General features: G+C 39.0%; 1 protein-coding gene across 4 annotated transcripts in view; it reads left to right on the forward strand.

The window, feature by feature from the left end:
- The first annotated feature begins 4,045 nt into the window (after positions 1–4,045).
- STXBP5 (syntaxin binding protein 5) overlaps positions 4,046–15,209 on the forward strand; it is a 190,873-nt gene continuing 179,709 nt past the window's right edge. For 2 of the 4 annotated variants that reach the window (XM_055266714.2, XM_055266729.2), the window contains exons 1-2: positions 4,252–4,649; positions 5,931–6,028. In XM_055266714.2, the coding sequence (XP_055122689.1) occupies positions 4,494–4,649; positions 5,931–6,028 (254 nt within the window). In that variant the 5' untranslated portion in view covers positions 4,252–4,493. Of the gene's footprint in view, positions 4,650–5,930; positions 6,029–15,209 lie in introns of all 4 variants that reach the window. The other 2 variants (XM_055266723.2, XM_055266704.2) reach the window with 2 other exon arrangements.

Genomic DNA, 15,209 nt, shown 5'->3' on the forward strand with positions numbered 1-15,209 from the left:
CAAACCAACTAATTAACATCTGTGCTGCAATTTCCAAATAATTTCAATTCAATATTCTATTAAACTACGTAGTGAATTAATTATTGTCATGCACACATCCTTCGAGACTCAACAAACTGAAATTAAGTCAATAAAAATGAATGCTAGCAAGTGAGGTAGATTTGTTCTACTTTCCAGAAAGCTTTTGCCATTAAATAATTTCTCATTAAAATGTTTATTTTCAGTTTCTGCCTTCTCCATCTCTATCAGCATCCAGCTTACCTTTGTGATCTGTACCAGGGCCTGCATTAGTCTGGTAACCTTTAAACTGGATAATGAGGACTGATAGATTCAGAAATGTTATGAATTCTTGGTCTTTAGTCTTCTGCGCCTGTCAATTTCATATGCTAACATTCTTTTAGTGTATGTGTAGTTTCGTTTTCTTAAAAAGTTGGCTTTTTATTTTCATTGTGTTGGCAGAATATTTTTTAGTGCCACCTTGACTCAGTTAAATGTAAGATATATATTTATAATTTGTCAGTGGTATACTATTACATCATCACCTTATGGTCCATTCTTCAAACAGGTAAGAAATAATTTCATTCAGGAGAATGTCACCTAAAGGCAGAAGCTATTGAATTGCTTGAAATCAATATGCTTATTCATTCAAATAAAACAAATAAACACAACTTTTCTGAGAAATTATGATGGGTAAAATTCTCTGTTTTGTGCTCAATTTAAAAATGAATAATATAGATTATTTATTTTAATTTATTTAATTCTAAACTTAAAATGTTTAATTAATTCCAAATAAAATTCTTAAAATTTCAGTTCTAATTTGAAAAAACAAATTGATTAATTCTAACTGACTTATAAGAATTACCGTGAGTTTCAGGATCGATTATTTTACCTTTGCTATAATAAAGGTCGTTATGGCCGGGCGCGGTGGCTCACGCTTGTAATCCCAGCACTTTGGGAGGCCGAGACGGGCGGATCACGAGGTCAGGAGATCGAGACCACGGTGAAACCCCGTCTCTACTAAAAATACAAAAAATTAGCCGGGCGTGGTGGCGGGCGCCTGTAGTCCCAGCTACTCGGAGAGGCTGAGGCAGGAGAATGGCGTGAACCCGGGAGGCGGAGCTTGCAGTGAGCCGAGATTGCGCCACTGCACTCCAGCCCGGGCGACAGAGCGAGACTCTGTCTCAAAAAAAAAAAAAAATAAATAAAAATAAAGGTCGTTATTTTGGGCCATTGTTGGTTTTGGCCATTTGGATTTGTGGATAAGTCCCCATGTCTCTGAGCACAGAGGATGGACTGCAAATTCACAAAGGTAAGCTATATCCATCTTAAATTCCAGGTATCCACTAAAAACTGAAATTCTGAGGATGTCAGAATGAGTTCATAACCTGACGGAAAACATAAGTATAGAAATAAAAACAAACATTCTAGAGTCAGAAGTAGGCAACTGGCTTAAATTAGTGACTTTTTGAAGTCCCCTTTACCTCAAGAACCCTGATAGAACAGGAAACTGACATTTTTGAGTGTCTACAGAGTACTAGGCAATGTAGTACAAACTTTTCATATTCTTTCTTTTCCCCTGCCAGTCCATTCTCATAAATTTCTAAGAAGAAGGTGGTATTAATCTCATTTTAAACCTGAGGAATCTGATCCCTAGAAAAATTCAAAATTTGCCCAAGATTACACATATTACCATGGCCTAGACTGAAGTTCATGGCTGGCTGACAACAAAGCCTATATTTTCCCACTACACCACAAGGCCTCTCAAGAAGAAGTTGTCTTTTTTTTCTAGAAAGTTTTATAACCCAATGATGAAAAATTATCCAATAGATTTATTTTAGACCTAGGTAAGTAAAAAGGCAGATCATACAATTCTATGGGGTTGTGATCTGTCTGTTTTGCAATTTCCCCCTGTTGGATCACATGTATTTTTAAAAAGCTCTCAAGGTAATTCTGAGGCTCTCTTCCCCATTGTCTTCCAGTGGTCTTTGCCTCCTGTTAGCTAGGTCTGCTCCTCCTTATCTGGCGTGATCTATGGTGGGCGTCACCATGTCCAAGCCTTCCTGGCCAGTTAAGTGGCCCTCTGCCGTCTTCCTTCATTATTCCATCATTGAACTCATCACATCGTTTTACAATTACTATTTATGTTAAAAGTCGTCTCCGTTAGACCGTAGTGAGCTTGCTGAAAGCAAGAATTGCATTTTTGTGTCTTTAGTACCTAGCACACCGCCTGACAACAAAATGTTAGAGAACTAAATTAATAAAAAATTCAGAGCCACTTGGAAATAGTTTAAGAATGTCCTCAAATTTGTTTTCTTGGTCGTTGCACCCAGTGAATCAACTAATTCAATAAATATTAAACGACAAATCAAAATTCTGTAGGTTCCAAATGCAAGACATCGTCCTGGGATGCGGAAGCTGCAGAGTGAACTACATTTCCCGAAATCCCTGGGCCCAGTCGTAGTTGGTTCGTTGACTGCTTTTGAATCCTGGTTAAATTAACCAGTAGGGTGACGAAAATTTCCCTACAGGAGAGGGAGCCGACCAATCACAAATAAGAGGGCGGGTGCTTCTGACAGGTTCGGAACTTAAAAAAACCCTTTGTGGCGGTTCCGTGGCTTTTCCGCAGACCAGAGCGCGCGAGGAGTCATTCGCCAGGAACTTGTCCCCCTCTCCCCGAATTAGGATTAGTCTTCGTGTACTTCCCTCTTTCCTTACGTCTTTCCTATTTCCACATCCTTCCTAATCAAGTACCTGTGCTTCCGTCCACCTGTCCTGTTGAACGCACTCTCCGGGGGGTTTCCCCGGCACAAGCTCTGTCTTTTCCAACTTGAGCCAGGCATTTTTCTCCAAGCATCCACGCGAGATGGACAGTGCGGCAGCGGAAAGATCTGAGCAAAAACTTCATCCTATCCCCCTTTCCCCGTTCAAGAGTGAAGCTCCCAGGGGATTACTGAGTGGCTCATCAGCGTCAGGACGGATTGAAAGTTCTGAAAAAGAGTGGCAGCGCGGCGTTTCCTGCCACCCGCGCTCCTCCCCGGCGAGCGGCTGGGTGCGGGGTAGTGTCATCGGCCGGGGCTGACACCGGCCCTGGAGCCGTTCCCCGCTGGCAGCCTCTTCCATCCCAGCAGCTACCTGCTAAGGCCAGACACGTTCCACCAACAGTAACAGCTGCAGGAAAAAGAACTCGTTTTTTCCCGTCTAGGTTTCTCTCCTTTTCCTAGTACCTAAGTCCATCATCCTCCTGCCACTGACCTATCGTTGTCTAGACGCTCTTTTTCAAAACTCAAATCCAATCAAACGAAAACAAAGCCCGTCAATAAAGCAAGAACAATAATACTGCAGCCAGCGGCCAGGAGCGTGCACCCCATTAACGGGGAGAAAGCATGAAGCCCTGCTATAATGACTGAATTGGAAAGAAAGGTTTCCTGCTGCTTGTTAGTCGTCAACATTTTTACTATGCCAGCTGCAAGAGAAGCAGCTGCATACTCTGGCAACTCGACTGGGGTGGGAGAAATTTAGCCAGAGTCTGGGATTTTCGCAGAAGATAATTTAAGCCCCAGCTTCGCTCCGGCTGGGGGGTTGGGGGCCTGCAGGGCCAGGGTGGGGGAACGGGGCTGCGGCGCGCATGCGCAGGTCCCACAGCCCGGCTCCGGGGAGGCCCTTCTGCCGCCACCGCCGCGGCCCGCGCTGTAACCGCGGCTGCCGCTGCTGCTCGGGGTGGGCGTTGGTGCCGTGTGCCGAGGCGCCCTGTCAGGCGAGGGGGAGCGGCTGGGCGGGGAGAGCCGACGGCCGCGGCGGCGCCTGAGGAACGCAGCCGGGCTCGAGAGCGGCGAGGGCGGGCCGGTCCAGCGGCGGAGGAGCGAGGCGGAGCGAGGCAGGCGGCGTGGGGACCCACCCCAGGCGCCTTGTGTGCGAGGCCGGGCGGGCAGCGGCGGGGAGGCCGAGCGGCGGCCGCGGACAGAGAGCCGGCGACCCCTGGCAGGAGGAGAAGGAGCCGGAGGACGCGCCAAGGGACTGCGGGGCCGGGGCGGGCGAGCAGCGGCGCGGCCGCGGGCCATGGACGCAGCAGCGACGGTGGCGGCGGCGGGGGCGAGCCAGGGCGGCGGCGCGGCGCAGAGTTCGCCCGCGGCCAGGTGAGGCTGAGCTGAGCGGGCTCGGGCGCCGCCGCCACTGTTGCTGCTGCCGGGCCGCGGAGCGAGGAGGCGGCGGCGGCTGAAGCGGCGCCACAGCAGCCGCGCCACAGCAGCCGCGCCAAGCAGCGGCGGCCTCAGAGGAAAAGGGGTCGCCGCCCAGGGTTCTTGGGGCCGCCGCTCTTGTCGTCGCAGTATTTCCTGTTCGGATTATCTTTTGCTTACCCACAGCTGCCTCCTTGCCCTCACACTCCCACTCCTCCGTTTCCGCGGTCGAAGCTGCCCTCGGCCCCGGGTAGTCTCCCCCGCCCGGGGACCCCCTGTGCCTCCCCTCCCGGGCTGCGGGGGAGCCCCTCCGATACCATGAGGAAATTCAACATCAGGAAGGTGCTGGACGGCCTGACCGCCGGCTCGTCGTCGGCGTCGCAGCAGCAGCAGCAACAGCAGCAGCATCCGCCTGGGAACCGGGAGCCGGAGATCCAGGAAACGCTCCAGTCCGAGCACTTTCAGCTCTGCAAGGTGAGCTGAGCGCGCAGCCCCGCGACGCCGTCATTGAAAAATTGGGGTTGTTTTAAGGGGGCTACTCGGGCTTTACATGGGAATGCAAGGGAAGAGAACGCCAATAATAATAATAACTCTAATAAAAGGCTCGCTCCTCCCCTGGCAAACGTTTCTTCTGTGGGTTATTTTGGAGATTGATACCTTACTCCTTTTCGTTGATTTTTCTCTTTCCCCTTTGCACATGCAGCAATCAGTTCAAGGTTGCTTCAAACTATTATCCGACCTTTAATTCGTATTCTGACACTGCCAGTAATAACCTGGAAGCTTTTATATTCAAGCGTTTTAATATGATTCACCAACTTCGAAGTTTCCTTTGGAAACGGTGTCTAATGAATGTTGTTTATCAAAAAGCCAAACCTGTTCTACCACGCCTTTGCTCATCACTTTTCCCTTAAAATGTGGTGTGAGTGGCTTGAGATGTGAAATCACAGGGTTCTTTTTATCATTATGTTTGTTAAAAAGTACCGAGATTTTGCCTGTTAATGGCACGATAATTGCCATAGCGTTCTGTAATTCAGAAAGAATGATGCAGCGAATTAACTCACCAGCTGCTTAATGAGAAACACAAACTTGCCTCGGTTTAATACCTGCCTTTCTCATAAATAGCCATGTATTTGTATGTCAGAGTTTCTTAAAAGTGTGCATATATATATATATATATATATAGGTCTAATGCCCTAAAATGATTATGGCCTTAATAGTAAATTGCAAAAATACATGTTGTACTCATCTTCGTTCTGTTACAAGTGTAAAATGTTGGGATAGAGGTTTGATTATTGCTCTACTGAATGCTTGACTAAAGTAATTATATGACAGCTTTTCCTTAGAAGTACTTGCGTTAGCATCCAAGTAAAGTAATGATGAAATGAATACTGCCAAAATAAAGTATGAATTGCATTTAATGGGTTTACAGAATTTTGGACCATTGCAAACTTTAGTCATCTGTTGTCAGATGTAATAGTATAGAATATTAATAAAATATTTTCTTCTATGGAATACCAGTATTATGGAAAAGCGAAATTAAAGTATATCACTGGACTAGATTTTTGTTTGTTTCAGATTCTATGTGAATAACTTTGTTAATGTTGGTTTCACTTATTTTTTCAAAAGCAGTAAGTGCATGTGTATGTGTTTTGCATCAGTGGTAGTGGTTCTAAATTCTAACGCCTCTATTGACTTTTCTATTTTAAAATTTCGCTTGCTGCCTTGGTTGCTGTGATGTCACTTGCCCATCCCTAGACTGTTCGCCATGGATTTCCCTATCAACCCTCAGCCCTGGCCTTTGATCCTGTACAGAAGATCCTGGCAGTGGGAACTCAGACTGGTGCTTTAAGGCTGTATCCTTTCTTTAAGTTTTTTAACTTCTGCTTTGTTTTCCCCAGTCCTTCTGTGTTGCTGATTAGTTCCAAAGAAAATTTTATTTTCCCGTTGGTGTGATCAGATATATACTATGAGAAATCATGTGTTGGCTTTTCCCTTGATTATAATTCAGCTTATATACTGCTGTGATGTTTCTCAGCTCTTAGTTTATAGTAGCTAAACATATATCTAAATAGAGGTCTAAAGTTTTGTTATAATAACTATTTTATTTGTAAGGAGATAGAAGTTTCTAAAGAAAAATATATCTGCTTATATACTGTGGGTCTGATGAGTGGGGTATGTTAAGGATGAGGTTTAAAGACAATTACTTTTAAAAATAGTATGCATGGTAGATATTGAACTTATGACCTATTCTAATAAATTAGAGATTGGATTTCAATCTGAATTTGGTTGTTTTTGGCATGTCCGTGTAGAAAAACAATTAGCAGAAGATAAGTGTAGCAAATTAATTTTCTATGAATAGTTATAAATGGTTAATATTTCTACCAGTTTTTAGAGCATTTTCTTGAAAAATGCATGGGGATAAATTTTTTCTCTTGATATATTTTTTCTCTCACAGTCTACATTTGTTATGTATTTGTAAAAACTGTTAGGTTACTATACATTAAACTACTAGTATAGAAATAATTACATTTCCTGGTTATGTATGAACTATAGTAGTTTTATCAAGCATTTTTTTCAAATACTTAAAAAGATTTTTTTCAAGATAATTTTTTAGTGAGAACAGTATAGACGACTCACTTTCTATTTTTATATTGAAATGTGTTTTCTTTTACTGTGACTTTGAAACATACTTAACCTAAATATATTCTTATTTTTAAACTTAAGATTTGAATTCATCCATCTGTAGGATATTTACCTCCTACATATTAATGAGTAACATGTTGGTGATAAGTAGAAAAAATAAATCACTAGATGATCTCAATAGACATTACTATTGTCAAAAAAAAAAAAAAAAAGAAATATAGGCTAGGGGAGGAGCTTTACCCCTTTACATTTTAGATTTTTCTGGTTCCTGAGAAGGAGCAAGGGAACCTGCATTTGAGTTAAACATGTGCCAGGCATTTTACTTACATTTTAAAGTCATTATTTCAAAGAAGTTCTGTGTGATACATATAAAGATATATATATATATGTAAAGATAATGCCTCAAGTTTTATTTGTGACTTAATGTGCTATCTTCAAAATGCTAATAGAAGTTTTAGGATGGACTATTGAACTGTGTTACTAAGTGAAATCTACTATACATAGTAAATACTAAGCAGTCATACCTTTATAAATGACAAAATCTGACCAGGCTAGATCTGAATCTGTTAATTTCTGATACAGTATGTCTGAAGTGCTCTTGCCCAAATATCTAGCTAATTATGACCAGAATATTTTTTGGCTTCAATTGTTAGATATTTTTATTCCTGAACTCAATGATCAAGACCATCTAGTTTAGGGTTGTTGTGTGAAGATGGGAATGAAGTTATTTCGTCACTGTGGGCCCTGAGTGTTCAGCAAAACTCTGTAGTGATGAGACTAGTACAGCGTTGGATCTAGATGCATTCTTTGGAACTGAAAGCAGTTTCTTTTTTTTCCCCAACAAAGAATTTCATAACTGGACTAGAAGAAGGAAAGTAAAGTTGAATTAAATCAGCTATTTTTCCATTATTTTGCTTTTCTGTAAAATGAGTTTAGATTTTATTGTTTTCCCAGTGTGGTCTCGACATTCTTTTGGTAAATAACCTTTTTTCCTTGTAACAGCCAATCTAGCCCTTTTATAATTTAGTATAATTATAAGTGAGTACCACCAGCAAGGCTGATTTTATGAAACCAGATTCTTAGACACTTTTACCCTAATGCATTTGAGTAATTAGCAAGTTGGCACAAAAGGTGTAAAGTGTTAGGCCTAGTGCTAATTGCCAATCAAAATCAAGGATCAGGTGGCCAAAATTGTCACTTGTATATAACTTTTGGTATACTTTTTATAGTTAAATATTATGTGAATAAAAGTGAACCTGTAATTATAGTTTGCAGTTATACTCTAAAGTTTTTTTAGAACCTCCTTACTAAGAATGAAGTATGGAAAACTATTTACTAAATTACTTTCTACTTTGCCTTTTTATGAGATTTCTATGAACATTCCAGAGTGATAAATTGGCTTGCTTGCCAGTAATACCACCTAGTCATTCCTTCTGTTGGGTTTAAGTAGCAGATGAGCTTATGAGCTTTATTTATTATGGTTCTGATTTATAGAAAATGACTAAGCCCTTTTTATTTTATCTCATTTTCCATATATGTGCTTTCAGGTATATGTTAGTGTCTCTTTCTTTGTTATTTTTGAAACTGGACGCCTAAATTCCAAATCTCCACATTTGGTTAACATGCAGATTTACTACAAATGTGTATATTTTGACTTGGATCTTTTGTATATTTTCCTATTGTAATTGGTTTCTTTTGATCCTTTATTCTCTTCTTATATTAGACTCTTGTAGTCTGTAACACAGTTATCCTAAAAGGTATCATTACAACAGAAAATAGACTTCTAGATAAAGTATTTTTCTTGCAGATTGAAAAGTAGGCGATGTTTTCAGAAGTAAAATTAGGCTATTACAATTCCAAATGTGTATGTAATTTGACTGATGAATATCTTCCTAAATGTTAGAAGACTGTACTAAATTGATTTATCTACTCTGGGTTAAAACCAAAAAACCAAACAAGAAAGATATATCTGATAGCTAATGTTTGTAGACAAGGATTAGTGAAAAATCTTAATCCTTTAATAATACATAACAAATAATGAGGCAAAATAAATGTATTTACTACATTAATGTATAGCAAATGACATATGATATAAATATGCTGAATGCTAAACCTTCTTGGCTTCTGGAGAGAATATGAGATTGAAGAATGAAGGTATTTTTAATAATGTTATTGTCTTTATCTAGACTTCTGATTTACTACTAAAATTTCAAATTGCTTCATACTTTAATGTAATCATGGGTTACCCTGATCTTATTTTTAACGTAAATTTTCTTTCCAAACACAATGAGGTCATTTTATATATGAATATTTCAAGGACTGAGCAGAAAAATGGAATTTCAGGTTTACTGAACTTGTGTAAAAATTTGAGGTTTAAAAATGAATTGTCAAATTATTATCAAAGAACCTCATTTATTGTCTTCTTGACTGGTGGAAAATACAGTGAAATAGACAATCTCTGTTTGGTGAGGCATGGATTGTCTTTTATAATGCAGAGTAATGTTGCTGGAGACAGGCTTACAAAATGATTTTTTTACCTTAGAGTTGATTTAACAAGCACTTGAGTGTCAGACAACATTAGATTATAAATTGTGGCCTGAATTCTGGTTCTTCTCTTTCCACTAAATAATTACATGTCCTTGAATTAGGTTTTTTTTTCCTTACTATAAAAATGAAGGTGCAGTATTAAATGGTTTCTTCAAGGAAAAATTTTATGATTTCAAGTAGTTATGTATTCTAGAGGAGTAATACAAAAGAAATGAAAATGTGGTCCTTCCTTTCAAAAAGTTTCCAGTTCTAACTGAAGGACTGGAACTAAATAAGCAATTGAAATTTGAGAATTATTTGGGGCTCTACTTACATTACACAAAGTCAGGTTACATGTAAATTTGTTGCATTTGATGAACATTTTTATACATTGGTAGATAAGGATTCAGAATGACAGGGAGGAAGGAGTGGGAAAATTATTCTAGGCAAGGAAAACAGTATGGGCAAAAGCATGGAAAAGGGAGTTATGCGAGTTTGGAGGAATACTAATGAGGCTGGTTGGAATAATTGAGTTAGCAGGAGAAATAAGGAGGCTGTTGAGGGTCTTGAATTTTAACCTGAGGTATCTGCATGATGTTCAGTTAGGAATCATAGTTATGTAATAGGAGATACTGACAGGAAGAAAGCGTGATTTTTTAGCATGATTAGTGGGGTAGTGGTATCATAGATGAAAAGAATGGACCAAGTGAACTTCACAGAAAATTATTAATCCATACAAGTAGTAAAGTGAATCCAAAACAGGGTTGGCAGAATGGGAACTGGAGAAGGGCTTGACTTGTTTGTGTAAAATCTTAGGGAGTAACTAAAGATGATAAAGTTTTGCAAGTAAAGTAATGAGGCAATTACAAGCGAAGCGAAAAACTTGGCAAAGAAGTGGCAGAGAAATGTTGAGTTTGAAATTATGTTATCTTTAACTTTTATTGTATTATCATTCTGACAGAGTAGCCTAGACTTCTTATTTTAATGTGAGAATTTGATATACTTTCACTGTTTCGTTTTGGTTTTTTTTGGCTAGTCCTTGGTGATTTCCAGAATTTTGTTATTGAATTTATATTTAAGGTCATTAGTAGCTGTTTGGCATTGTCCATTTATTTTCTGTCAGTGTTTCTCAAAGTGGTAGCTTTTTGGGCAGGATAATTCTGTGAGTTTGTCCAGCACATTGCAGGATATTTAATATCCCCGTCTCCCACCTACTAAATGCCCATGTTGCCTCCCCTGTCAATGTGGCAACCCAGACCCTCCTACACTGCATTTAGCCCAAGTTCTTCACCAGTTAAATAAGAATAATAACCCTACCTAGCTTGTGAAGTTATTGTCACGATTAAATCTAATAAAATGTGTGTGTGTGTAGCTTTTACGATCATGAAGGAATATTGTGGATACATGATTATTACATTATTATAATACGTGATTATTATTAATATGAGAGTTTTTCTGTGGCTTTAATTTTCAGGTCCTTCATTTCTATCAGCGAATACTGAGTGGCAACTGTGTAGGAAGGCCTTCAATTCATTTATTTTTGTAGCTAATACAAACTTTGAGGAAAAGATACTGAAAAGCCTTGTTCTTTTCTTTGAGTTTGTTTTTAAAATGGTTGTGTTCAGCTGGGCACGGAGGCTCACGCCTGTAATCCCAGCACTTTGGGAGGCCAAGGCAGGCGGGTCACGAGGTCAGGAGTTTGAGAAGCCTGACCGACATGGTGAAACCCATCTCTACTAAAAACACAAAAATTAGCCTGGTGTGGTGGTGTGCGCCTATAATCCCAGCTACTCAGGAGGCTGAGGCAGGAGAATCGCTTGAACCTGGGAGGCAGAGGTTGCAGTGAGCCAAGATTGCGTCACCGTACTCCAGCCTGGGCAACAGAGCAAGACTCCGTGTCAAAAAAAAAAAAAAAAAAATGGTTGTGTTCTTCTCAACCACAAGTTTTCAAAATTGCTACTTAGATGTAATAATAATGTATGTGAAAGTTTCTCACTTATGGTAAATGCTAAATTGTTTAATGACTTTCTGTACTGTACTTATAAGATAGCATTAGAATATTTTGACTTGCTACTTACTTTTATTCTATAAAACATAATTATACCGGCCGGGCGCGGTGGCTCACGCTTGTAATCCCAGCACTTTGGGAGGCCGAGGCGGGCGGACCACGAGGTCAGGAGATGGAGACCACGGTGAAACCCCATCTCTACTAAAAATACAAAAAATTAGCCGGGCGTGGTGGCGGGCGCCTGTAGTCCCAGCTACTCGGAGAGGCTGAGGCAGGAGAATGGCGTGAACCTGGGAGGCGGAGCTTGCAGTGAGCCGACATTGCACCACTGCACTCCAGCCTGGGCGACAGAGCGAGACTCCGTCTCAAAAAAAAATAAATAAATAAATAAAACATAATTATACCATGGAAAAAAATGGAAATGATTTTCATTTGAAATAGTTAAAAGTAAAATAATTAGTTTAGAATTTAGCCAGTGTTTTTTGTTTGTTTGTTTTAATTCGGGGTCTTACTCTGTTACCCTGGCATGCAGTGGCAGGATTATAGCTCACTTCAACCTCCACCTTCTAGGCTCAAGCAATCCTCCTACCTTGACCTAACAAGTATTTGCGACCACAGGTGTGTGCCACCACTATTTTGTTTTATTTTTAGTGGAGACAGAGTTTCACCATATTGTCCAGGCTGGTCTTGAACTCCTGAGTTCAACCTCCCAAACCGCTGAAATTACAGGCATTAGCCACCACGCCAGATTTTTATCCACTCTTCTCCCTCCCCATCATTTTTGTTCATAGCCACTTTCCTCCTCCTCCATCCTTTTTGTTCATGGAAGAGTTCTGGTCATTTGGAATTGTAGTTGTGCAGGAGAAACAAGGAGCTTGAAATACTCAGCTCATATCTCAACTCTTAGCTCCTCATTCAAGAGGACATTGCATAAAAGGAAGAATGAGTGCTGTATCAGCTATAAGTTGTGATTCTTAGCATGGACTACCGCAGCAGGAGGAATAGGCACATTTATTTCAGTACAACCAGAAATGGAATCTGCTTGGAAACAGTTTATTTTGCAATGGATTTCTTGTGGAGGGAAACAAATGTGATAGAAACCATGGAATTGAAAAGAATATGTTAACTGTTGGAGAATCAAGTCCGTGCTTTGTAAGCCTTTCTGCTTTAAGTAAGATGAGTTTTTATCTCTGTTGGATATTCTCTTTGTTTTGTTTGGTTTTCAGTATGATTCATTTGAAATTACAACCTAACTTTGCCATCCTAAAGGAAAAAGTAAAGGCATTTTGGAAGAATTACCTTATTAGGAGATTCTTCCAATAATGTTCACACTTACTTTGTATAAGTGAACTAAAATCTCTGTGCTTCAGTTTCCTTTCTTGTAAAATGGGGAAATTGGGATGTGTTATTCCCAAGAATCCGTCCAACTTTTGGACCTTAGTATTTCTTTTTCTGTGGGGGATTTAGGAATTCTTTGGACTGTGTTCCTGTAAAGGGATCTTCTGGTTGATTGCTCTGAGTTCCTGTTAAAGAGAATGAAGTATTAGACTCCATACCATTGTGGCTCCCTCAGCTTTGTGTCCATTGACTACATTCATAATCCAAGTCAGTAGAAGCACAAGTGTAAACCTTTGTTTACACTTTGTTTACAGAAAGGACCAGGAAAGAGCATGTGAATGAACTAACACAAATGTCTTTTCTTGAAACAGTAGCTCACATTGAATACTAAGATGGTGGATTGTAGCATTTTCTGTGTATAACAGATAAGGTCTCATTATGAAATAGGAAACCAGGCCATTTTTTTAATACCATTAACAAAATTTACCTTCTTTCTTGGTTGTTAAATGTCAGGATGTAAAATTAAAATAAATTAACTTAAACAAGAATATTGAGTTCCTAATCACATGATCTTAAAAATCTTTAGAGATTTATTATAGAGACTATCTTCCTTGAATTGCTAGTATGTAATTTGAGTACTAAATTTGGTAATTGTATAATAACTTGGAGTAATAATTGTTGGGCATGTACATGTAAGTAACTGGACTATAGGCTTGATTATCACTAAAGAAAAGATAAGCTTAATTGTTGGATCAATTTGGCTTTACCTTTATGCACTGGAAGAGGCAATTACTTACAAGAAGAATTTTTTTTTTTTTTTTTGAGATAGGTTTTCGTTCTGAAATACAGTGGCACAATCACAGCTCACTGCAGCCTAGACCTCCCAGGCTCAAACAATCTTCCCGCCTCAGCTTGCCAAGTAGTTGGGACACAGATGTGAGCCACCTCACCTGGCTTACATAATTTTATGTGTGTGTGTGTGTGTGTGTGTGTGCGCATATACATATGTATTTCTTTTTTCTTTTTCTTTTTTTTCTTTTTTGCAAAGATAGGGTCGTACTATGTTGCTGAGGCTGGTCTCCTGGGCTCAAGCTGGGATTAAAGATTATGAGCTACTATGCCGAACTACAATAAGAAAATTAATAGTTAGGATATCAGTAGTGTAGCAGTAATAATTAGTAATAATCAGAATGTGTATTTGTTTTCGATGTTTAAATGAAAGTTTCCTGACCTGATTTGCTATATTAGCATTATCAGAAGGTATACTTGGTATTTTGGGATGGCAGATAAGGAAATAGTTTTTTGGTTTGACCTAAACAGATATTTATCTGTTTAAGAGTATAACAGATTGATATAAAGAAAAGGGCATTTCACTATTAATACCTTTTAGTTTTGGATTTGAATTAAGATAGATTTTAAACATAATATAGTTCTACAAAAGTTCTTAGGAAGCAAAACAAAGTGATTACTGACTTGATTTTTATGAAATAAACTAAGAGTTCATAAAACTATAATAATAAAAAACTGCCAAAAGGTACTTGATACATTTCTCTTCAATTAGTCATATGCAGCACACATTATTCTAAGGAGAAGTTACGGTGCTTTCTAATTTAATTACTCAGACTTCCTGTAGAGACATTCAGGTTTCTATACAATACAGTTATTTTGCACTTTAATTTGAACACATTTCTGATTTTTATTAGCAGCAATAAAAATAAGGACTTTTTCATGATCTTCTGTATATCTGTATTATCATTTTTAATATTTCTGAATAATTTAAGTATATTGCCATCATCTGCTTTCAGATTTAGCAATTCTAGTTGGTGGGTTTAATCTCTTATTTTCCTCATATTAACTTTTAAATAGATTTTGGACACTAGCTCTGTTGACCATGTAACTTATCTTTTTTCTTTTGGCCATGAGTGGAAGGTAAGCTGAGGTGAAGGAGGTAGGGGTAAGAATTGTTGAGACAGTTTACTGCTTACTAGTCAGTGTTCCACAATGGCCATGTGTTTAATGATTCCTTAAGTCTAGAATAAACTTTTCTCTGTTTAAATAATTCTTATGTTTAAAACCCAGTGTCTTTGTCTTTGTGATACATGTTTTGGTTTGATTCCATCCCCACTTCCATCCTATTCAGCAATCTTTTTCTTAGTTGAGCCTTTAAAATTTTGATTTCTATATTGCCATTTCTTTATAAGTAATATGTGACATTAAATGTCTAAAAATAGACCTTTTGGAAATTATAGCTGTAATATGGAGTGGCATTTTCTTTTAAAATGAACTATGAAGAATGTTATAGGGTATGAAAAGATACCGTGCAGTCCAAAGTAATGCAAATCAGCAAAATCAGCCAGTATCCTCTCCTTTATCAAGAGTCCAGAAATTAGACAGTAGGAGTGTATAAATTATAAAATCAAGATGAAGGAACATACAGATTCCTAAATGATCAACTTTATGTCCTTCAGTAAGGATCATAGGGTGGATGAGTATGTGTGTGTGTGCAGACATTTAAAGAG

The sequence above is a fragment of the Symphalangus syndactylus genome, chromosome 2 (assembly GCF_028878055.3).
Source record: "Symphalangus syndactylus isolate Jambi chromosome 2, NHGRI_mSymSyn1-v2.1_pri, whole genome shotgun sequence".
Classification (NCBI taxonomy): domain Eukaryota; kingdom Metazoa; phylum Chordata; class Mammalia; order Primates; family Hylobatidae; genus Symphalangus; species Symphalangus syndactylus.